The sequence below is a fragment of the Mixophyes fleayi genome, chromosome 3 (genome assembly GCF_038048845.1).
Source record: "Mixophyes fleayi isolate aMixFle1 chromosome 3, aMixFle1.hap1, whole genome shotgun sequence".
NCBI lineage: Eukaryota > Metazoa > Chordata > Amphibia > Anura > Limnodynastidae > Mixophyes > Mixophyes fleayi.
In genome coordinates, this window is record NC_134404.1 from 214658025 (window position 1) to 214684295 (window position 26271).

The 26271-nt window shown below is 41.5% G+C and overlaps 1 protein-coding gene across 1 annotated transcript in view; it reads left to right on the top strand.

Moving 5' to 3' along the window:
• The first annotated feature begins 8961 nt into the window (after window positions 1-8961).
• Window positions 8962-26271, top strand: part of TAGAP (T cell activation RhoGTPase activating protein) — a 134703-nt gene continuing 117393 nt past the window's right edge. The window contains exon 1 of the mRNA XM_075203098.1: window positions 8962-9100. Within this exon, the coding sequence (XP_075059199.1) occupies window positions 9029-9100 (72 nt within the window). The 5' untranslated portion in view covers window positions 8962-9028. The remainder of the gene's footprint in view (window positions 9101-26271) is intronic.

Consider the following 26271-nt stretch of genomic DNA (forward strand, 5'->3'; position numbering starts at 1 on the left):
AGACTCAAGGTTAATGAAGCATAACATAGTCATTTCTGGCAACTGGTAATTAAGTTTCAGGGAAGAAAGAAAAATACCAGTAACTGTTTAAGTGGTTTATTTTTTCATTTGCTATTCTGAATTTCCAAAACAGAATTTGTTTCAATAAAAAGAATGAGTGCACAGTTTCTGTAAGCTATTCTATGTCATATGACATTATACTACGTATTAACAACATTCTATCTCTAGATTTATTGTAGTGAGTTTGAGTTATCCAACAGATAAAAAGGTAATGATTTCAGAGGAAGTTACTGTGCTGCTTGGTTTAATGTCCCAAATAGACTATGTATTTAACATGGTGAACTCAGATAGTCTGCAACTACTGTTGGCAGACAGAGCATGCTTGTACTTGTAGTTCCAAAACAGTAGGAAAGCCACTGAATATGAATTAACTACATAATTTAATGATATAATTTTACAATTATGTATTTTGGTGTGTGCACTTTAAGAGGAAATATTGTTACATTAATACTGTTGCCATCAGAGCCAGCATTCAACAATGGTGATTGATTTTCTGCCCTTGTCCCATAATTTCTAGATCACATAATGTAATTTCTCAAACAAAATGCCCTAGCTTAATTGCTCATGTCATATTTTTTATAGTTTTTCTAATTTATATTAGAATATATAGTACAATTTAATGCTTTCTGCACCTTTTCACAAACATATGCATTAATAAGTCACAATAAATGTTTGCACCTGGAGCGGGAGTCTAAGCTTGTGGGTGTTATGTAATCTTTCACTACTATAGTTTCCCTCTTAAGAAAAACTTTTTTTCCATTAACAAACTCAATTTGCCAATGAACTTCTAACAGATGGCAACGATCAAGACTGGCGTAAAATACTCCTACATTATTATTTTTAAACTGTATCTTCAGATTGGTATAACACACAATTTAATTAATATGTGTTGAATAAATCTTCCAGTCTGGTACACTTTTTACATAATGTTGATGAAAACACATACATGAATAGGTATGGACTGTGCAGTTTGTCTCACTGCACAAAGTCCTTATGACGGAGTCAAGGTATTTAGAATAAGTATAACAAAAATAGTGTCCCCTTGGCGCTCACAAACAGAGTGTAAATGATTCTATAGATATTTAAACCTTTTATTTAGGTCTCATGAATCAAAAAGTATAACAATAGGTTGCAACCTGCATATGCATACACAAACGTGGTATATGCTGTAACAAGTGTGTCAATATGAAAACACATGCACAAAATCTGTGCTTGATTAGCTGGGCTACAAAAAGCTGTATATGCAAAGTCCAATATTGTGAAGTCAATTTCTGAGCAAACATACTCAAATGTCCTAGAGCATAAATATAAACAGGAATATGGGCTCCCAAAATACAGGTAATCCGGATCCTGTATAGGTAAGCAAGAGTCCCAATAGATGAAGCGTAAAGCCAGCGAGGGTAAAATAAAGTCTATGCGTGATAACAGACTTACCCTAAGCAGGTTGTGTAGCGCTGTCCCATTTTCACACGATACTCCTTCCACTCGCTAGATCCTTAAAAAAGAACTAAGTCGCGGCCGCGGCTAAGTTCAAAGGTGCGCATGCGCATGCAATGTATTGCCAATAGGCAAACCTCAAGGGAATTCAGTCCAGAGATCCGGAATGATAGTAGAGGCTGCGGCAATTCGCTGTCAGCTTCTTCAGGGAAGTGATGATCTAGGAGCGGGGGCATCTCTTTAAAGTTGCCAGAGGGGAGGATCCTATGTGTGATTGGTTACCATAGCGAGGTCTTCCAATTGGCCTCTGTTCCTGATAGACAGGTGGGAGAATTGCTATGTGCTGGCATATAGCAAGGTAGCCTTCCAATTGGCCGCAGTTTAAACGGACAGTCAGGGGAGCAAATCAGCCTTTCCATATGGAAGGTAAATGAGAAATGAGAATGTAAAAATATATGTATAGCACTATAATGATAATCGTACAGGATGGTAAATATTAGATGGAAACAAAGTAAACGGAAGATATGTTTACAAAGTGTTGAGCAAGTAGAACAATTGCAATAGATATCACAAGAATTGATTGAGCTCAAAGTCGATATTTAAACCTTTAGGAGTTATGGTCTTCAAATTGTAAATGAACTTGGACTCTTCTTGTGAAATTAATTTAATGTAATCCCCACCTCTCCATTGTTTCTTCACTTTTTTTATGCCAATAAATCGAAGGAGGGAGGGAACTTGCGCATGATGCGTTAAGAAGTGTTCAGACACACTGTGCTTTTCAAAACCAATTCTGATATTTCTTTGATGTTCACGGATCCGTATATGAAGTTTCCTAATGGTTCTCCCGATATATTGCAGGCCGCACGGGCACTGCAGGAGATAAATCACTCCTGTAGTGTCACAGGTGATTTTGCTGTTTATAGTAAATTCTTCCCCGGTGGTATGAGAGTTGTATGTAATAGTGGGTTTCGTATTGTGAATTTGGCTTGTCTTACAGGCTTGGTATCTAGTGCAATGGTAAAACCCTTTTCCCTTTTCCCTTTTCCCCTAACCAGGTCCCTATCGTGGGGGAATGATTAGGAGGGATAGTACTATTAACCAATTGCTGTTTAAGATTACTAGCTCTGGTGTAAACGAATTTGGGTTTCTTTGGAAGTATATCTTTTAATTTATCATCTCCTAGTAGTATGTCCCAATGTTTAATAAAGATGCGTTCTACCTTCCTTGAGTCACGGCTAAATTGGGAGATAAAGGGAACTAGATCAAGTGATGTTTCTTTCTCAGTTTCTTTCCCCTTTTTCCCTTCCAGGAGGGTTTCCCTATTTGTATCCCTAACCTCACCTATGGCTTTGTCCACTATTTCTGGGTCATAATTACTTTCTATAAACCTATCTTTTAGAGTTTCAACTTGTTTATCGAATTGGTCCAGTTTAGAGCAGTTACGCCTCAGTCTCATAAACTGGCCCTTTGATATGTTCTGTAACCAGTTTTTATGGTGGCTGCTACTGGAGGGGATGTATGAGTTGGAATCTACTGTTTTGAAAAAAGTTCTGGTCTCAATGGTGTTGTCTTCTATGTAAATTTCAAGGTCCAAAAAAGAAATCGTTAATTCACTGAAGTTGGCTGTGAATTGCAAATTGAGTTTATTCTGATTAATGTACTTCAAAAAGAGGTCCAAATCATTTCAATTGCCCGTCCAGATGAAAAAGACGTCATCTATAAATCTGAGCCATGTAAGTATATGTTGAGTGAAAGGATTGTTATCCCATATGCTGCAGTTTTCCCATTCTGCCATAAATGTTATCCCATTCACTCAACATATACTTACATGGCTCAGATTTATAGATGACGTCTTTAAAATCATGTTTTTAAACATTAAAACTAGTAGTGTACAATCCCGTATGCATAATGTACCTGATCACAAAGCAATTTTTACAACAATATAAATTCCTTTTTATTGCATGTTTTTTTTGACAGGAACTCCAGTTTCCTCCCATAGTCCAAATACATACAGATAGTTTAAATGGCTTTAGACAAAATAGAACCTAGTCTGTGTGTGTATTGTAGGGATATAGATTGTATGCTACAATGGGTCAGAGACTGATGTGAATGACTGCTTATTATAATGGATCCCCCTGGACATCAAATAAATTCTTAGAACAAGGCATACAAGATAAAGGTGTAGACCTATAGCAAGCTGTCTTTCCAGTAGAGAGCGTTATTCTCACAGGTACTCTGATGTCCCCAGAACTTGTGCTCAGAGTAGTAAGAATGTATCTTAAGTGCCAGGTAGTGAAGGGGTATAGAGACTTAAGGCAACTGGCAGACTGAGTAGTAGTATACCATGATGTATATAAAGGAATGACCAGAGAGGAAGTAAATGGTCGAGGCAAGCAGGAAGCAAGGATAACCAGAGACAAGTCAAAAGGTCAGGGCAGGCAGTGAGTGAGTGAGAAGGTCCAGAAACAAAGCCAAGGGTTTAGACGGGCAGCAGACTATCCAGGGGCAGGCAAAGGTCAGCAACACATAATTAGTACACAAATTACAGCAACACAGAAGGCTCAAGAATGCAGGAATAAACACAATCACTGGTAAGGAGGCTAAGCCCTTCCTGCTATTTAATGTAATCAGAATTCTTCCAGGAGTGAGCCCACCTGCAGCCTTATAGGAGAATTGTGATGGCCTATGTCAAGAATCATCGTAGATGGAAGAGTCAATGGTAGCGACACTCACAACAGGAAATAGTGTTTTGGCTGCCTAGCAACCAACCAGAACTGAAGAACAGAGCGACCCATCGTGAGTAGAGCAGTGGCTCGTAACACAAATCCACTGTACAGCTCTCTGTAATATGGTTGGCACTATATTAATAAATAATAAATAGAGTACTGTTTCCTCAGAGCTTCCCATTACTGCTTTATGTAGTTGGGGACTTTGTGGGACTCAGCTTGCCTAAATTTCCCTCTTCATATTATAACACCCTTGTTACATGCAGCCCATTCTCACTAACAAAATCACACAAGTGGAGCGATCATTATCTCACATAAGACAATTATCTCCTGCAATATTTAGTGTTGTTGTGAACCACTTCAAGACAGGGAATTCACTCAACTTAAAAATAGTATATAGACTGCACCAACACTACCTCATTCACTCACACATGATTGAGTTTTAAATCCTTTGATCAAATAACTTTCCATGCTTGGTATATGAAAGCCAATAATGTATGGGTGAATTATGTGGCAGTGTGGGTAGGCCATATAGTATTTGTTTCCCTGACAAGTGAGGCAAACTACGAAGATATCATGACCATTAGGATCTAAATATTTTGGATATTTCTTGCAAATTGCAGGGGTTTATTAATAAAACTAGTTAAAAGCCCATCAAAACGATAGAAAAAACTAAGTGTAAAATCATGTTGAACCAAACGAATGGATAGAAAATCGAAGAGCAATGCTCATTATAAATGGTAACTGCCAAACAAACAACGTAAATAAACCAAACAAAAGAAGCTGAAGAAATTAGGAAAATCTAGTCAGTAGGAATAGTCATGCACACAAGAGTCATTTGCAAACATTTTACCAAATTTGTGGAGGTGTGTGGTGTAGCTGTGTGTGGGTGATGTGCGGAGGAGCAGATGTTCTGAGGTGTTCGTGGGGGTGATGAGCAGAGGGGTAGATGTGTGGAAGTGTGCATGGGGGTGATGTGCGGACGTGTGGGAGAGATATGCGGAGGTGTGCGTGTGGTGTAGATGTGCGGAAGTGTGTGTGGGTGATGTGCGGAGGAGCGGATGTTCTGAGGTGTTCGTGGGGGTGATGAGCAGAGGGGTAGATGTGTGGAAGTGTGCATGGGGGTGATGTGTGGAGGTGTGCATGGGGGTGATGTGCGGACGTGTGGGAGAGATATGCGGAGGTGTGCGTGTGGTGTAGATGTGCGGAAGTGTGTGTGGGTGATGTGCGGAGGAGCGGATGTTCTGAGGTGTTCGTGGGGGTGATGAGCAGAGGGGTAGATGTGTGGAAGGGTGCGTGGGTGTGATTTGCGGACGTGTGGGGGAGATGTGCGGAGGTGTGCGTGTGGGGGAGATGTGCGGAGGTGTGCGTGTGGTGTAGATGTGCGGAAGTGTGTGTGTGTGTGTGTGGTGTAGATGTGCAGAGATGTGGGTGGGGGGGAGATTTGCTGCAAACTAATACTACAGTAGATAATGGCCGTTTCTTAGGAAAATATAGCAAGCATTCTGCTTTCAGAATGAATATATTAGCCATTCTGGCAGGATGTGAATTCCCTAAACAGTTTATATTGTATGTTTAATCATAGGTCCAAAATGAAGACTCATTTATTAGCTGCCTGACACACAAACACTGATAACTTAAATATTGTAAGCTAACATTATGTGGTACATTCTGAACATATAGCAACACTGCCCTCTTGTGAAGATGTACAAAGCTGTGTTATAAAGGTGAGGAGCAGCATTAGCCTTTTATTATATAGATAATATGAAGCCAGCCTTGTCACATGTTCCCATTGTCTACCACACAGTTTCAAATGGTGACAGCTCTGGTGGAGTCTCCTCCACTACTGCTACCAGTAGGAGGAAAGGAAATACAAACCATGTATATGCTATCAATGCTCCTAGGATTCCCAATAAGACCTGGCTTATTCTGCAAAGAGAACCTGCTGCCATCACCATATGGCAAATAGCGCACAGATGGAATAAATACCCTCAGCTAAGAGGGGGTGCATGAGCCAATATGTTGGCACAAAGATTAAATAGAGGCACATCGGCTATATAATGGCATATAGACTGTACAGTGGTATATTGGATGTATGAGTCATATGCCCTCTTACCTCTCTGTCTGTTCGTACTACCCAGTATTGTTTTATTAATGTTTGTTCCCAATTGTAAAGCACTATGGAATTTGCTGGCGCTATATAAATAAATGTTGATGATGATGAGAAATGTGTATAAATGCATCCTTTTTGCCAAAACATGCATGGCAGGTGTTACGAGCCGTGGCGGTACTCACCGCCGCAGCGACTCGTCTCCTGGACTCCCCGGCGTCCCGGCCGTCACCTTGATGACCGGGACGTCACTTTTGGCCATGACCCGGCCATTGCCAAGGCAACGATCGGACGCTTCCTCCTCAGCGCTGCGTCCCGGCAATGAAAGAAAGCCGGGCGTGTGCGCAAATCGGCTCCACTAGCCTGCGGGCTAATTAATGAATATAATTTAAACTTATGCAGGGGACTGTGTATACTTCAGAGTCAGGCTCTGATTGGCTGCTTGTAGTATTTAAGTCAGGGAGGGCTTAGCCTCCCTGCCGGTTATAGCTTCCAGACCTCTGTGTTGCTGCCTGCTGCTGTGCTGTTGGTGTTAAACCTTGGACCTCTGTTTGCCATGTATGACCCCTGCCTGAACTCTGGATTTGTCTTTTTGCCTGTGCCCTTGACCTTTTGGCTTGTACCTCCTATTTTGCTGATCTGCTTGTGACCCCGACCCCTGGCATGTTTTCTGACGTTTCTATCTAGCAAGTGACCCCTGACCTCGGCCTGTTCTCTGGATTGCTGTCTGCCATTACCCTCTGCTCCTGGGTTCTCCACAGTCTGTACACATCACACAACCCTTTGTTAGTCTGCGGCTAAATCTGTCCCCACCACTAGGGGCTCCAGTGAACACCAGACTTTCGGAGTAGTTTCCGGGTGTTGTTGTACTGGCTGGAGGGGTTCCTGACAGCAGGTATATATTTTTGTTTGCCACATGCCATTACGTGTAATATTTTAGCTATAATAATGTTCTTAGTGATTCATTCAGATCACACTGTAAAAAAAAACACACATTTTCCAAATAGATGCAGACAAATTAGTCAGATGTGAATAAAGGTTAATTTTTATATTTTAAGAGAAAGCAGATATCAGTAAGCTATGACATCTGTGACAGGATGGACTGCCTATGCCACCCTGTCTGATGTTGCTGGGAACCGGCTGGGCTTACTTTGCCACTGTTCCCTTTCGTTATTCCAAAATACGCCCTCTCACCGCAGTAGGAGGGGCTTACAAATGCTGCCAACACTGGACTCCTTTACTAGCATCCAGAACCAGGTTTCTTCTGGATAACTGACGCTGGTGTACCTGGGTGGTACTCCTGACCTTTTCCTATAGATCAGGTTTGCATGGATACCCCCTGGCCTATCACACTAGCCAGAGTTGCTGGGTAGTGGGCAGAGCGGTGGTGCTGGTAAGCTGCGTCCAAACCTCAGACAGCCGGAAACGGATTAGATTTTGAGTCTAATCTGTAGGTCACAGGATTTTAAGCATGGAAGATGTTTTCAAGCAGGTCTTTGAAGCAAGTGATGTTTATTTGCAGTCACACTGATTAATGGTACCAGTGATCAGGTCAGATGGAACAAGAATAACAATTTTCAATACAAGGCAGTGCTTTTTATAGAGATTTGAACACAGCTTCAAATGGTAAGCCAGCCCCCTTGAGGTTTGAGCTATTTTTAGAATCGGGATGCAATTTGTTTACCCATACATGAATTTACATGCAATGGAAAGCTAACAATATTTACTCTTATCTGTGATATTGCTTTGATTTCCTGCATCTTGCTTTTAGATACAGGAAATCTAGTATCAAGTCTTAATTAAATCTTCCTGTGCCTTCAGGTGCTAGACCCTCACACATCAAAAGGTCTAATTGACATGAGATTAACATGGGTCCTTTCTTCAGACAGCTGCAGAATACACATTCCCAAAGAAAGTCACAAAACCCCAAACAACTCATTTCCCCACATCAGGATACACAAAAGACTTCCTCCACAGAGGCTTATTGTATCAGATATATACCTAAGAAGTCATGCATTTTCTCTAGCAAGGTTAAAACAAACGAGTTTCTTTCCTGGCCTCAGAAATAAAGATTTCCTTTACCAAAATATATACAATATCAAAAATAAGTGCATTTGCAATTATAGAAATAAGTGCCCTGCACTATTTCCTTTAAATAAATTTATACCATAAGTTACTTATAAGTGATTCAGTCACACTATCTGACTACACAACGTTTTTGGTTCACTTCTTATCAAATTCCTTATCACTATTATTTAAAGTTCTTCATAAATGTTATTACATAATGGAGTTTGTTTGATATAGTGGTGCAAGGTGTATCAAGGTGCTGTAACCCATAGCAACCAATCATATTAGAGCTGCCATTTTTCTAGCATAATTTAGAAAATAAAAACTAACATAGTTGGTTAAGTTACAGCACATTTGTTCTCAGTGCATAATATACTTAAATAGCCAGACTGCTTTGATAAGAAAAAAATTCTTTTAAATAAAATGTTAAGATTATTTTAGTCAAACATTTACTGCATCATTCATGTTTCAGCTGTTTAACTGCAGACTGTCAGTCCAGAGCATAGCTCCTCCTTTGTTTGAGTATATATATGATTGCAATGGGTAGTCAAGTGTTTTGAGTTATTCAGTTTCTACTTAGGCATGTGTTTGTAAAGCAAGCTCTCTACCCTCTTGGATCACTACTGCCATGTCTATTCCACACCCTAGAGACAAGGCACGCAGAGGAAGCTATGATGGAATTTTGCTCAACAAAAACCCAGTAAGTACAACTGGTTTCTGTAATTTCTGTGTTATTCAGAACTGGTGTGTTACAGTGACTGCAAAATATGAACTGCTTTCAGCTGCCTCTATCTCTCACTTGTGGCTGTAGAAATATGCAGTGATTTGCATTTGCTACTGAAGTCATTGTTAACAGTGACACCAACTTGGTTGCTTTAATGCCAGACCCCAGTATACTGGATTTGAGGAATGTTTGTACTGGATAGACTCTGCTGGAAATATTTGTAATATTATTGCTTTGATATTAGATACTGCCAAATGAGTCCTCTACTAGTCTCTCAAGGAAACAAATGCACAGTAAGGCAATTTAGAACCTCCAAATGCACCAAAATACATTTTTCCTGACAGTGCTTTAACCTTATTTTATTTAGTTTAAGGTAAAAGATAACATTTTTATATACAAGGCAAAATAAGAAAATCATGCATCATTGTGTGGTATTGTAATTTATGGGTCTTATGTTGTCAATTTCATTTAATGTCACTGACGTTATTTGTGTTGTATGAAAGTTGTGCTTTAGCCAAATATTTAACTTAGAAATTTACTAGCACTTCTACAATTGGCGACATTTTCTTTTTAGGATTTTATAGAAATTGGGGTTAATAACAATTTTATAGCCTTTGAGAATTAAAGATCAACTTTGATTAGCTTTTCAAGTCCTGCACTTCTATGCTGACTTTTTGTTTTAAAAGGTTCTAACCTTTTAAAGATCCAGAGGAGTTTGTATTCTTTTTTTAGCAATGTGGTGAAAGCAGGATATCAGAAAGCACACAAGTATGGTTAGGTATGTTGCCTGTTAATTAATGAAGACAAACAGGTCCTTGCATTAGAGGTTTTTATTCTGAAACCCTTCATGGCTGGAGCTCATTCGCAGCTCAGTTACCTAATTAAACTTGAATGTTTTTATACTACATCAGTTACGCCAACAGTAGTAGATCACATATAAAATGTATCTGATAGTAGCTAATACAGTAATGGCTACAACTGGATTAATTTCAGTATCCAGCTCCCATGTGTGGTTCAACCGGCTCAGGTCTACAATGCATCTACAATGGCCTGCCTTTTAGAATAGTTCATTGGAGTCACACATCTGTATGCCTTACAACATACAAAGTGGACTGCTACATACAACAACTCCTAGGCCTACAGCCAAGGAACAAACAATACCATGCATATATATCCATTCTATTAGCATCATGTACAATTATATTATTATATATTTTTTTTTTTGCATTGAACAGCATACTAACACAGTTTGGGTTTTCCTTTAATAACTGCATATAACAAAGCCCCGTGACTAGCATATACTATAACCCCACCTGTTTGTCAGAATGGAATATATCCCTTAAAATGGTGTGATCCTCAAAATATGATATTGTGTAATGTTTAAATGAGTTTCATTGGAAAAAAATGTCAATTTTGTAAAATCTTTTGTTTTTTCTTTTCCCTTAATTTTTCTGTTCCTGGATATATCTGTGTCCTATTCCTGTCCATTTAATGATGACAAACCATACAGTACGATTCCACTTATCATGAAAATAAGAAGCTATTCACCCTATAACAGTTTTGGGCTTTATAAATTTATATAATAAATTTTAAATAAACAAAACCTCAGTTCCCCAAGTCCAGTAATTATGTTGTGGTGATTGTGTTGCTCTGTGGTCCATCTACATGTGACATGCTAAGATAAACTTATCAGCAACAAAGTGTCTGTGGAAAGTATTTGAAAATGTTGACGACTGTGGTATGTTATACAGTAGAGTAGCACTTTGTTGCAGCCTATAAATACTGTATTTATATATAAAACCATTGTGACTGGATCACTTATAAATAACTTATGGTATAAATTTATTTAAAGGAACTATCACAGGGCGCTTATGTATATAATTGCCAATGCACTTATTTTTGATATTGTGTATATTTTAATATAGGAAATCATTATTTCTGAGACCAGGGTAGAAAATTTGCTTTTCTGTTTTAACCTTGCTAAAAGAAATGCCTTATTTCTGATGTATATATCTGATACAATGAGCCTTTGTTTAGAAAATCTTTGGGAATGTGTATTCTGCAACTGTTGGAAGAAAGGTCTCATGCTAATTAGGCCTTTTAATGTGTGAGGGTCCACTTGAAGACAGAAAGGTTTAATTAAGACCTTGCTATTAGATTTGCTGTGTCTAAAAACAAGATGCAGGACATCACAGAATTTTTAAGATATAACAGATAAGCGTAAATATTATTAGTTTTGCAATGCTTGTAAATGCATGTTTGTATAAACATATTGCATCCTGATTCATCCACAGCACCCTGAACCATAGTAAGCGGTCAGGGGTACCAGCCCAATTGTACCAGGACGGGAGTACACTAGCAGTGACAGTTACCCAGAAGGAACGTGGTTCTGGGCACCATAAAGGAGCCCAGTGGTGCCTCCTACTGCGGCAGGAGGGCGTATTTGGAATAACGAAAGGGGACTGTGGCAAAGTAAGCCCAGCCGGTTCCCAGCAACAACAGACAGGGTGGCATAGGCGACCCATCCTGTCACAACCATCAATATTTTTTTTGGACTTTCTCTCTAGGTGATACCCAGGGGAGAGGTCCATGGGACAATGTGGTGGGCTTTTTGATGCAGTTTGCATTATCATGGCCTGCTTGTGCTATGAAATATCTTGATTATTACCACTGCCAATTTGTGGCTGGAGTTTGGGCGGAGTTTGGGTGTGCAGGGTTGGGGCTTATTTTGTCCTGCTTGTAGGAGTCCGTATGTTGGGCGCTATGGGCAGCGGCATGATGAGGAGGGTGGCCTACTCTTCTGGGAGTCTGGGACAATTCCCTGAAGATCAGGAGTCTCCCAGACATTTGCAGGAGAAAGTATGTATAAAATGCGTTCGCCCACCACCTAATCCTGTTTATACACAGCAATGGAAAATGCCAATATCCCCACATACAGTAAAAGAACCATATTAATGTGGAACTCCAGATATAAACCTTTACAACTTTGAATTAAGACTTCTCTGGTGGCTAACTGTGTTTTAAAACACAATAAAGAAAATTTGTATGTTCATGTTCATTTTCTTTACTGTTGCATAGCTTAAGGCTTCACTGGTACAACCAGTGGTACATGTAATCAAAAATACATTTAAGCTATATTTGAGAATATCTGACAGTTAATGCTTGCACTTTGTGTTTACATTATTTCTGAAAAATATTTCATCACTATGTTTATGATTTGTTGCTAAGTCAGGTGCAATTTGACAAGGATGCAGCAAGCAGTGACACACAGCGCTAGATTTATTAAGCTGCGGGTTTGAAAAAGTAGGGATGTTGCCTATAGCAACCAATCAAATTCTAGCTTTCATTTATTTAGTACCTTCTACAAAATGACAGCTAGAATCTGATTGGTTGCTATAGGCAACATCCCCACTTTTTCAAACCCGCAGCTTAGTAAATCTAGCCCACAGACTGTTACAAAGTAAAGCACTGGTAACTCTCTAATCTATCTATGTCTTGTTGCCCCTAGCGTCTGCTATCGTCGTCCTGACATGGCAGCAATGATTGGAGGATAGTAGCGGGCCATATATAGCTTCTAGCATGTCATACGTATTTGGAAGAAACTTTAATTTGCTGGCGAGTAAGTTGAAGCAGCTGTGTCAGGCAGCAAGATGTAGGGAAATGATGCATAATGCTAATATTGCTGCACAATCTTACTTGGTAGTGTTCACATTGTTGGTATATCTAATAGTTATGAAAGTGGTAAGCTTTATCTTGTATTTTTTACACCATATGAAATCAAATTATTATAGCAGTTCGTACAAGGGATAAGGAGTACCATTTCAGTTGCTACCCCAAGTAGCAGAATGATTTGTCCTCACCTGGGCGTACAAACATAGAGCAGGTAAAAGGTAAATGACAATCAAGTTATAATGCCAAAAATTAAAATTGGAAACTAAATGATAAAGTACACCTATTTCATTTTATGCAAAAGATATTATTTAATAATGACTATCTGTAATTATACATAGTACATTATGATTAAATATATTTGCGCTAGTCCGGCGTTTCCCAAAGTGTGTGCCGCGGCTCCCAGGGGTGTCGCGGCGCTGTGACTGGGACGCAGATTGGTAAGTTTTTGTGTTCTTTCTTTTTTCTATGGGTGGCGCAGGGGCAGAGTGAGAGGGATCGTGACAGCTTGGCAGAGGAGGGGACAGCGTGAGAGAGGGCAGAGGAGGGTTCAGCGTGAGAGAGGGCAGAGGAGGGGACAGCGTGAGAGAGGGCAGAGGAGGGGGACAGCGGGGCAGAGGAGGGGGGGACAGCGTGACAGAGGGCAGAGGAGGGGGACAGCGTGAGAGAGGGCAGAGGAGGGGGACAGCGTGAGAGAGGGCAGAGGAGGAGGACAGCGTGAGAGAGGGCAGAGGAGGGGGACAGCGGGGCAGAGGAGGGGGACAGCGTGAGAGAGGGCAGAGGAGGGGACAGCGTGAGAGAGGACAGAGGAGGAGGACAGCGTGACAGAGTGCCTGGATGCAGAAGGGGCAGAGTGCCTGGATGCAGAAGGGGCAGAGTGCCTGGATGCAGAAGGGGCAGAGTGCCTGGATGCAGAGGGGCATTTTTGCATACAACTAAATAAGTATTTTTGTCCTGACCTAAATACTTATTACAATTTCTCTGACATCCTTGGGGACACTGCGACCTTGGGGTATAGAGTAGGGACAGGCAAACACTGGCACTTTAACTTTAGTTAAACAAAGCTCTGGCTCCACCCCCTCTATACCCCACCTCCTGCTAGAAGCCAGTCTAGTTTAAGTGCCCAGTTATTGCTCCCAAACAAAGATTATCCAAATTCCAGTCCTTTCAGTCCTCAGGAAGGTTTCGGGGTTAATATTCCTCAGGCCAATCTTCTACAGGCCAGTCATCCGCCCCTAATGATGGTTTGCAGCGGGGACGTCAGGCCTGGTCTGGGCGACGTCCAGCTGCATAGCCTGCAGACAAACAGTCTGCATGACGGGTTTTTTGCTCCTCCACTGTCGTAGGTGGTAGGAGTCCGTCTTCTGCATTTCAGGGATTGGTGGTGTCAGTCCACTACCGATGTCTGGATTCGGGGAGTGGTGAACCAGGGTTACAAGATCGATCTGCTCGGTCTTCCTCCCAGACGGTTCTTCGCCACAGGGGTTCCGTCTTGTCTGAGGAAACGATTGGCTTTAATAGAAGTGATTCAATCCCTTCTTTCGTTCGGAGTGATTATTCTGGTTCCTCATTCTCAAAGAGGTTTGGGGTTTTATTCCAATCTTTTTCTTGTGACAAAACCAGACGGCTCCTTCAGACCGATTCTCAATCTAAAGGATTTGAATACACAGGTCAGAGTGCCCAGCTTCAAGATGGAGTCTTTACGCTCTGTCATTCTCGGCATGGAACAGGGAGAATTTATGGTGGCTCTAGACATCAAGGATGCATATCTCCATGTGCCTATTTGGAGGGGTCATCAGTCCCTGTTGAGGTTTGCAGTTCGGTCAGAGCACTTCCAATTTCAGGCTCTCCCGTTCGGTCTTGCCACAGCTCCACGTATCTTCACCAAGATCATGGTGGTTATGGCTGCTCTGCTAAGAGACAAGGGAATTACAATCATCCCTTACCTGGACGATCTACTTTTAAAGGCAGATTCTTCAGAGAAGCTTCATATTCAGGTAGTAATCCAGACCCTGGAGTCGCACGGTTGGATTATCAACTTCAAAAAATTCAAGTTGATCCCATCCCAGCAGATGGTGTTTCTGGGTCTCTTATTCGATACCCGTCTAAGACGGGTGTTCTTTCCTCAGGACAAGATCCTAGCCTTGCAGAGGATGATGAAATCCCTGTTGGTGGCAAGGAGACCTTCCATTCATTTTGCAATGAGACTTCTGGGCAAGATGGTATCGTCATTCGAAGCGTTCCAGTTTGCTCAGTTCCATGCACGACAGTTTCCATTGGATCTCCTGTCGCAATGGAACAAATCCCATCGGAATCTGGCAAGCCAGGTTTTTCACCTGTCTCCGCAGACGCGTCAGTCGCTGTTCTGGTAGATACACAGTCAGAATCTCACCAGGAGATGCTTGTTCTCAATTTGGAATTGGATTCTGATAACAACAGATGCCAGCCTTTGGGGTTGGGGGCTGTCTGTCTTCAGGCTCGGTTTCAGGGGCTTTGGACTCCAAACTTCCAATAAATGTCTTAGAACATGCTCTAAGAAGTGCGCAACACTTACTGCAGGGAAAGCCAGTAAAGATTCAATCGGACAATGTCACAGCTGTGGCATATCTCAACTATCAGGGCGGCACCAGGAGTCCCTTGGCCATGAAGGAGACTCACAGGATTCCCAGAATAGAAAATTGGGAAGCAGACTTCCTAAGCAGGCAGACTCTGCATCCAGGAAAATGGTCTCTCCATCCGGAGGTGTTTCAACAGTTAGTGGTGAAATGGGGTCAACCGGATGTCGACATGATGGCATCTCGGTTGAATCACAGGGTTTCCCGCTACTGTTGCCATGCAAGAGATCCCGGGGCAGTCGCGGTAGATGCTATGTCCGTCCCTTGGAGGTACCACTTAGTGTACCTTTTTCCTCCGATAGCCATGCTTCCACAAGTACTGAAAAAGGTGGAGAGAGGGTGTTCCAGTGCTTCTAGTGGTGCCGGATTGGCCGCACAGGGCCTGGTACAATGACGTACTCTTCATGGCAGGAGGTCGGTCGTGGCGGTTGCCAATACGCCCAGACCTGCTAACCCAGGGTCCCTTTTTTTTCATCAAAGTTTGCAACGTTTGGCTTTAACGGCGTGGCTGTTGAGGCCAGGATCCTAAGAGCTAAGGGTTTTTCGGATCGGGGGGTGCAGACCATGCTCCGTGCTCGAAAACCGGCTTCGACAAAAATATATCATCGTGTCTGGAGGACATATATTGGTTGGTGCAAAAAGAAGGGATATCCTACGTCTTCTTTTCGTCTGGCCAGGTTACTGAGGTTCTTGCAGGCTGGCTTGGATGCACGTTTGCGTCTTAGTTCTCTTAAAGGTCAGGTGTCAACTCTTTCGATCTTCTTTCAAAGAAAACTTGCTGTCGTACCTGATGTGCAAACGTTCATTCAAGGTGTTCTCCATGTTCAACCTCCTTATATTCCTCCGGTTTCACCATGGGATTTGAATTTGATGTTAAGGGCTTTACAGCATCCACCGTTTGAGTCCTTGAATACGGTGGATTTCAAATTTCTAGCGTTTTTCTTTTGGCTATTTCTATGGCACGCAGAGTTTCAGAGCTTGCTGCTTTGTCTTGCAAGCCTCCTCTGCTAGTTTTTCATGAGGATAGGGCAGTTCTTCGAACCAAGCCCTCTTTCCTTCCTAAAGTTGTATCTAAGTTTCATTTGAATCAGGACATTGTTATTCCGGCTCTATCTGATTCCTTATCTTCTGATAACGATGAGTCTATTCGTTATCTTGATGTTGTTTGTTCCTTGCGAATTTACGTTAAAAGATCTCAGAATTTACGCAAAACTGAGGATCTTTTCATTCTTAATGATGCTCACAAAAGAGGCTGAACAGCTTCTAAAGTAACCATTGCTAGGTGGATTACGGCTGTTATCCGTCAGGCTTACAGTGGGGCTGGGGAGCCTGTCCCAGATAATCTACGGGCACATTCTACAAGATCTGTAAGTGCTTCCTGGGCGGCCCGCCATGGTGCCTCCAGTGAACAATTGTGTAAAGCGGCCACGTGGTCTTCTGTATACACTTTCACAAAGTTTTACAGATTTAATGTGTTTGCCTTCAGGAATGCAAGTTTTGGGAGAAAGGTGCTTCGGGCCGTTTCTTCTGAGCGTTCCCTCCCGCGAGACAGCTTTGGGATGTCCCTAAGGTCCCGGTGTCCCCTAAGGATGTCAGAGAAAATGGGATTTTTATACTTACGTAAAATCTGTTTCTCATAATCCATTGGGGGACACCGGGCACCCACCCTTAACGCTCTGGTTTCTCCTTCTGTTTGACATGTTGTCTGGTTGTTAAGACAATAATGTGTTGTTAAGTTTATTCCTTTTTCTTTGGTTTCTCTCTCTCCCTTTCTGCGAGCTTGGTTAAACATAGACTGGCCTCTAGCAGGAGGTGGGGTATAGAGGGGTGGAGCCAGAGCTTTGTTCAACTAAAGTTAAAGTGCCAGTGTTCGCCTGGCCCTACTCTATACCCCAAGGTCCCGGTGTCCCCCAATGGATTAAGAGAAACTGATTTTACGTAAGTATAAAAATCCCATTTTTTTTGACCCAACTACTTCTAAAACAGGACTGCTCAGTAATTATTTTGGAGGGGTGCCTTGAAAAAATTTGGAGACTCTAAGGGTGCTGCGAACTGCAAAAGTTTGGGAACCACTGCCCTAGTCTGATTGATCCAGGTTCACTAGTCTGTCCCTGACCTATTAGTGACCTGACCCATTATTAGTCTGCTTCTTGGCATTTGACAGCCTAACACCCTAAATCATACTTGCCTACTTTTGGAGGCAGCTGTCCGGGAGGGGGTCCGTCGAGGGGGGCATGGCCACGCGCGGTGCGTCGTTAGGCCCCGCCCCTTGTCAATCTTAGGCAATTTTAGCCAATCGCAGCAGGGGGTCGGACCACGATGCCACGTTTAGCCCCGCCCCCACCATCTTAAAGAACGGCGACAGCTGGTTCCGGGATTGGTGCCTGCTCTCTCGGGAGTCCGGGAGAAATCCCCAAAATTCGTCTCCCAGACATTCCGGGAAAGTAGGCAACTATGCCCTAAATTGAGCATGTTGGTCCCCCCCATCTACCCCCCTTCACATGTGACAGCCCACCATCTAATTTTCCCCTCCTTCTCCTCAGCATGTGACAGTCCTTGCCCCTCTGCCTCCCACTCCACATGTAAATTTCTCCCACTCCCTCCCTCAGTGTGCAACATCCTCCCCCCTCACTCCCATTTGCATGTGACAGCCTCCACTCTAATTTCCCTCAACATTTGACAGTCTCCCCATTTCCCCTCTCCCCTCCCCTCCACATTTAACCACCTCACAAGCCACATGTAACAGCCTTTTCCTCACTGGGCTCAGTGTGTGACATCCTACTAATATGGCTTTACCCTCCCTTCCCTCAGCATATATATAACAACTTCCCTATCCATCCCCTCCTACTGTGACAGCCCCCACCCTACCTCCCCTCAGCATGAGACAGCCTCCTCTTGTTTCCTCTAAACCTGCCCTACAAATATTAGTCTATCCCCTCTGCATGTTGCAGCCTCTCTGTCAACTACCTCCCTTCATTCCATATGTGAAAACTTCTTTATCTATCTCCCCTCTGACAGCCTCTCCCCATCTCAGCCTCTCATCTCTTGACATGTGCACGTCTTCCTTGTTATGTGCAAAGGTCATTAGAAATTGTATTGTACAGGGGGTCATTAGATATTTATTGTGATATATCATTATTGAAAAGATCATATGAAAATAGTGTTTTTATCATGTATACCTATTTCACTCTAATTCTCTTATAATAAATATATATTTATTACAATATTCTGCTAAATGAAGCACTATCTAGCCTGAGAAAAATCTTTCTGAAATTCACCTGGCTACATAAATGGGATAATTTTATAAAATGTTGCTATGTGCACAAATATGTATCATAGGAGCAAAATAAATGTTTGGTCAAAAACAGGAGTTTTGAAAATTAAAACAGACATTTGGTCTGGTCAAAATGTATAAAATACTGCCAGACAAGATTTAGTTAACTTCTTTCTCTTCAATTTTTAATTAATTTCTTTTATATAAACTTTGTAGATGCTGTCTTTGAAACATGTGATTAATTTTACTTTGTTAAGTCTGTTATTTTTCAGAAGTCTCATGACAGAATTTTAGTCAGTTTGCACTCATCCGTTGTTTCATGAAGTATAAATAATTCAGTCAGGTGGCTCTGAATTCCACAAGCTTAGATGTTTAACCTTTAACCATTTTTACGATATCTGCTTTTGTCTACATAATACTTTTTATGAGGGGAGACTCTTCTCGCCAGGGTTTGTTAGTAGTCACTGCAATTCTATTATAATAATCTTAATCATGTTCACATACATTGTACATTCATGTTAAGTTCTCAAATTATGATAGAACTTGAGTAGTGAGTGCAACACTTATGTTTGCCAGCTGTCCAGTTTTGAATTTGAAACCTTATTAGACCAAACAATTGTAAAATCTGATTTCAGGTCTCTTAATTTCCCAGACTAGGGGGTAAATGTATTAAACAGCGCTTTTTGCAACTCACTGATATGCGGCGAGCTTGACAACTATATTGTAAACATCAATGCGTTTATAGGCAAATCTTGCAAAATTGACGAATATCAGCGAGTTTGCAAGAACTACCCAGGCCCCCCCCCCCACCCCAAGCATGTTATGACCTGCTTCTTAGCATGGCTATCTGGTGATAAATAAACCGTTTATATCCCTGCCTGATATCCAAAAAAACTTTCCTAAAACAGCATTTCACTCCTTTGAATACCCATCGGATAATGGCTATCATTTATCTAGTACATTCTAAAAAATTTATAGAATCTAATTGGATGCTATGGGCAACACATACACATTTTCCTTTTTAGAAGGTTTGATAAGTATCTACTGCCAGAAATGACTTGCAGGTCAGGTTGATCTTGCATATACTTGTAACGGGCAAGTTTTGGACCACAGCCTCAGTATAAGTCAATGGCATGCTTTCAGTCTAGTAGATGTGACCACAAATACCAATGGGAAGCTATTGGTTGATAGTCACTTGCCTCTGTATTCCCCCAGCTTGGATAAGGTTGCAGTTAGGTGATTGGAGCCAGAACCATTGGGTAATTGCAGCCTCCACCCTTATTATGATCTGACACTGGCCCTTGACCAGGTAATTATCCAGACATCCTTTCTTTTTGGTGCCCCTGTTGATGCTGCACTATTGGCTCTAGTTTTTCATTTTTCAAAATTGTATGGCAGATAATGTCAGGACAATTATTTCCTAGATGATTGTAATTTGATCACTGCTTTCTGATACCTATAAGCTGACAAGCGGTTGAAATTGCTTAGCTTTTACATTATTTTGCTTACCAAGAGTTATCTTATCTCCATAAAAAAAGGACACAAGACACTTGTTTGGTGATTGAAAGGTCACAAATTTTATGGATAATTAAATTGAAGTGGTGGCAAATAAAAGTAAGCCTACAGCCATATTCATAAAACATAAAATTATTAAGCAAAAATATTTGGACACTTCTAAGAGGTGGAGCCCAACTCTACCCTGATTTGGCTCATTAGCTGAGGCCCTTCTGACCAGGCAGAGTCCCATAACTCCTGGAGGGTTAATATAACTAATTGAACCTTCCTGTTCAGGGAGAGTACCCAGCACCCCACCCGAATGTGTCATTATGGCTGTTGATTGTACTGCTCTCCACTACAGCTAGGTTCCCCACCTCAGGAACCAAAGTCCGCCACCACCATGAACTCTCAAAGCCCAACAAGAAGATGAAAAATTTGCATAATGAAATAAGCCAAGCCTTCCTCAGACAAATGGACCCCATCTGCCCTATAGCATTGCAGGAATTTAGCCCTAGACCGTGTCTTGTTGAGACCAATCACCACTGCACTGCACCTCTCCACTGTAGCCTAGGTATAATATCTGATCATACTAAATGAACCAAAGGCCATCGTGATTTAATCACCTAAACATCCGACTTAATGTGCTTAATGAGGTCCAATCTTTTCAATTTACCCAAGTCATTATCCCCCCCCTCCAAGACTAAAATATCAGGAAGCTCAAATTAGGCCTCATTGGCAAAAAGAATATTTAAAAGGACAGCCAAATGAAGGACCCAAAACCTTCAAACCAAGCTTACTTACACATTTCTGGAGAACAATTCCTCAGTCAATTACCACCAGGGAAGGATACATACCTAGATAAACTGAAATTAATTGCACCAGGCAACACCATGACATCATCCTTGTGTTGCAAAGTAATCCAACGCCTTTTACCGAGTGAGCCCATTTTAGACCTGTGAACCTTACAAACGAAACAATCACCCCTGACAACCATTTTTTTTTACAAAGTAAACCTGAACCGGATGCCGACTTTGAAGAAGCAATTAATTCCCAAATTCTAAAAGCTCCGAACAAAGACATTGAAGTTTCTTTGTTTTGTTTGGATCAATAGCTATCTCTGAATCAATGGGTCTCCTCTTTCCTCCCCAGCTGGAGAGAGCCTAGCTAAACCTTTTAAGGCTTTGGGAACCAGAAAAGATTTAGGAACATCATGGAACCCCTTCAGCTGTAGAAAGAAATACCCGCCAGGGCCAACACCATGAAGGCCTTAGACCTACCAGAAGCAAAACCATGCCAAAACATGTTTGCTCTTTGGTCTTGCCTCTGAAACCACCCAAGGAACAGAAACAGTTTCAAGATGACTAGGCCACTGCATGCCCAACCAGATCTTCTATCCTGGCCTAATAATCTGCCAGAAAGAATCAGGGCATGGGACCCCCAAAATATTAGCTACTGGTACTAAAGAATGGTACTTCACCCAATCAAAACATGACATGCATCGGCTATCATATTGTCTGAACCCAGCAGATGCTTCTATTTAAAAACAATATTGAAGCACAAACATTTATATACCAGCTGCCTTAGCAATCTAAGTGCAGAAGGAGAAGTGACCTTTTGATTATTAATGGCTTGGACCACCCCTGAACTATCGCACCAAAAATTAATGCTCTTGACTCGCAAGCGATCACCCTGCAATTCCACTGCTACAAAAATTTAAAAAATTACAATAGAAGAATACTGCTTGTATGCCCATTCTGTTGCCACAAAAGGGGCCAAGGAGCTGCGCACCACTCCTGCACCTTAATCAATGACTGTCTCCTTGTAGCTGAAGCTGGATTAGACACTTCTTCATTGTAAGAAGTTGTGGGCTGTGCTGAAATGCTAGAGTGTGGTTGTTCAGACAGTGCATGGATTGTTTGACTTTGCCCCAATGTTGGTGGCCGGGTGGAGAGGAACAGGGATTCTCATTACTGCTGCTTGAATTCAGACTCCCTCCCCCGTGAGACTCTCTGTCCGTGTGTGGGGTGCAGATCAGAGATGAGGGGTTTGGTGTCAGTGGGCACAGCTACAGGCGCTCCCTGATCTCCCGCCGCTGCTATGACCACAGTCACTGAATGCTACGCACTGAAACACTGTCAACACACGAGCCTGCGCAGATGCACCAGCTGAATGTATTGCCATGCTGGAACTTCCCTCTTGCTTGCCAGAAGAGAGGGGGCAGTTTGCAGTGCGTCAGTGGACTAAACACGCTGCTGGTTTACTACAGGGAGACCCCGGAAAGCTTCCTGCAGGTCTCTTAGGCATTGCAGCAAATGTGCAGGAGGGGGCTGGGTTAAATTTGACAGCAATATACATAAAAAAAAGATTGGGAATCAATGGAAAAAACAGTCTATAGGACAAAAATAATAAATGTGGAAACAATGGGTGTAGCAGGTAAAATAGAAAGATATGATGTCAAATACACAGGGGGAAACAGAAAGACAATTTGAAGAAAAGAAACAATAAGAAATTACATGTAACTTTCTTTTGTAGCTCTAAGACAGGGGGAAAATGAATAGAACAATTGAGGAAAAACTGATGGACAATTCACAAACAAATATACTTGCCGTCCTGGTCAGTCAGGCTATACTCACCAGAACCCTCCAGAAGGCAAAAGAAAGCCAACTAACAAATCTGTTATAAGCTTTCCCAAGCGTAGCCTTCCCCCTATACCCATTGGCTAATAATGCATGACACTCCACAGGAAAATTAGGTCACATAGTGGAATTGGGTAGTAAATCAGGCAACATGCAAATGGTGATTGTAAATCGTGTCAGACCACAACCCCTGGAGGTGGGATAAGGTGTAAAGATGTCTTTAAAAAGCTGAGACCAGTTACAAGAAATTGCAAGTCTTTTGGGAAATCAATCATCACTGATGAGCTGTCCATCATCAAGCCAATTTCCCTTGGTGCAGAATATACCACTGGTCTGTAAATTATACTCTGAATTTAATCCCTATGTGTTAAATCTGTTTTGCTTATGTATGTCATGTCAATTGTTTCCTAATTGTTTTTTTTATATATCCTGTAAGCATTGTACTTTTTGTATATTAAATCTAAAATGTAATTAGTGATGTCCATGTATTTCTAAACAAATTCACGGCATTTTATGAAGAAGATTGCTTGACCATGTTCACCCTTAAAATGCTGAGGTGTAAATACATTTGTATACCAAGCCTAGTGTGTGCCTGCATGTAAATTTGTGTCATAGAGCCTTGAGGAATTGTTAACCCTTTGATTGCTGGTGTGTGCCTTGCTAACCTGTGCGTAACAAGGAGTGCTCATTGTGTGCCAGTGGAAGACAGTATATTGGGGCCCTATTGCCCTTATTTAGATGGTGGCAAAACTGAAGTGGTTGTGTAAGCACTGTTCGGGGGCGATTCAGCAAAACTGTAACCTGTGCGATAGGTGAGAGGAAGACTGAATGCTGGAATTGTGTGTAACCCCCATACAGTAAACTCTTCCAAGTCAGCAGTGTAAAGTGCGGCTTGTGACTGGCAACAGTAGTTAGGAGAGGTTTCCTGACAAAAATCAAGATGATATATTGTTTGTGTGAATATATGGAGAGATATTATTTCAGGGAGTGGCTAGAGGTGGCTATTCCTGAAAGGCATTCATGTAAAAAGCCATTATCTTTACTGGCTTTTTAATAGCGGCTGTTCCTGTGTACTACCTCTAAGGCTACCTAACTCTGAGCAATAGGCTAGATTAAGATAAATGGATATTTATTTTACATTTCTGGGAGGGAAGAGTGGTTCTGGGAATTAAGAGAGAAGGGTGTTCCACCCGATGCCCATTCTGTGTGTACCTTGACTGCACCTGTGGGAGATGTACCAGGAACAATGCAATGGGTTTTAGGACTCATTGGGCCTGATTCATTAAGAAAAGTAAGGCAAGAAAGGAGTAAATTTTCTCCTGGACAAACCATATCACAAATGAAAGGGGTTGCAAATGATTTTATTTTGCTCATCAGTTAAATACTGGCTGTATTTTTTTTCATGTGGCACACAAATACTTGATATTTTTAAACTGAAATGTAAACTTGATCTAGGACATCCACTTCCCCAACTATAAATCTGTCCCTCCCTTTAAATTTACCTCCTCTTCCAATGAAACATGGTTTTACCAAGACGCAAAGTTGCTCCTTTTTTATTTCCCCTTACTTTCCTTAATAAATCAGGCCCGTTATGTTTAAATTATGCCAAATAGATGAATCCGAACATGGCGATAGACTCCCTTGATCAGAAGTATCAGTGAGTTTTTTTGGGGTTTTATTCTGCCCACAGACTATAAATAGCACTTGATTGGATAATGTTCAGCAGAGCTGTTGGTAATGATATGATAACCCCATTACTAGGCCATTGTTTTATCCCCAGTGGACACATGGGTCCTACCTTGACCCTCAACAGGCTTCTAGGAGCCCTAACAGTGGTGGAGTTGCCTACGCCATATCACCTGGGGGAGGGGAGAAGGTTTGGCAAGGTGCATGTTTTATTTGAGGATACCACAGGGCAGAGGGGATGTTAGTTCCCACGGTCACCCACGTTGGAGGATAAAAAGGAGCCCTGAGGTGTGTTCGTTTGGGAAAGGCTGTCCTAAGAGTGAGATTAAACTTGCCATCAGGACTTTGTTGCATTTGTGTGCTGTTGGGATTTTGTCAGTCATCTACTTTGGGGACTGTAACCTCCCACTTTCCCAGATTATGTTACCCCCTTGGTGATTGTATTTACCACTGGTGTGTTCAGTTGCTGATCCTAACTTCTAAGTGTACTTTCAACTCTTAAATAAGTTTCTTTGGATTTATACCAGGTATTGGTCCGAGTGATATAAAGCCCCCACATATTTACAATTTACATTTTATGTCGGGATGTAGATACCAATTTACTAGAGGTTCAAGGAGAAAATATATCACATATAGGGGCATATTCAATTGTCGGAGGAAACGCCAAAAACTTTATTACGGTAGTTTTCTCGCTGGATTTCAGCTCGCAGCTGCTGAAATCCAGCTAACTATTACCGTAATAACGGTAGTAGTTTTAACGTGGCGGGAACAAAGAAGAATTGAATATGCCCCATAGACTCATAAACACACCTACATGATTAACAATGTGCGCATGGGTGGACTTTTCGCTGCACATACAGGGAATAAGGATATGAATAGCTATAGTAGCCTTTCTCAATGGGGGTTGGTTGTCACTGGAACTGTCCCAGCAGGATTTGGTTGGTAAATGTGGCAAAACCACGTTCTTTATCGCTGCCATAAGAGGCTCATGCAGTGGAATCCTTGAGTTCCAAGATGATAGGTTTCTGAAACACTGGGATTAGAGAGCCCCCTTCATCTATCTCAAATTTTTCAGTACAGCCCTGGTATTTGGCGCTGAAAAATCTACAGCACAGAATAAGACTCATTTTCCCATGGATCAGTTGCTGATGCCCATATAAACTTCATATGTACAATATGTCCTTGTCTTCATTTTCAAAATAATATGAGCTATGCACAGTGTACAGGTACTAAATGTTTGTTAAAAGGTCCAGTAAAATTTAAGTCATTTCAGAACACAGCACATCTACCACTTATCTCTCCAAGAAATGGTAATTTTTATTTACATTTTCAATGTAAAGCTGGCAGTACTATACTCATTGATGTTATATCCTTCCTTTGTCTCTCAACACTACAATAACTTACAATAACTTGAAGGTATGGTCTTGTGGCAGTTATCACACATTAATAAGAGGAGGGATCTGGAAGGAAATAAAGTGATTATGAGACAGACAAAAATGATTTTTAACATTTAGAAAAGGACCAAACTGATTTAGTAGTACCAACAAATAAATTATGTTTGTGATAGTAAGGGAGATAATTTCAGAATTGTTTCTGTAAAGCAAATGACTGCATAGTCTTGAAACATAATTTTAACATATCTTTATGTTCTGCAACAGTTAAAATTTCATTATGACTAATTAAATCAAGATTTGGAATAAAATGTACTGCACAGATGGTAATTTAAATTGGGATTAGGAATAAAATGTTTTACTGCAAATTCCTCCTCTT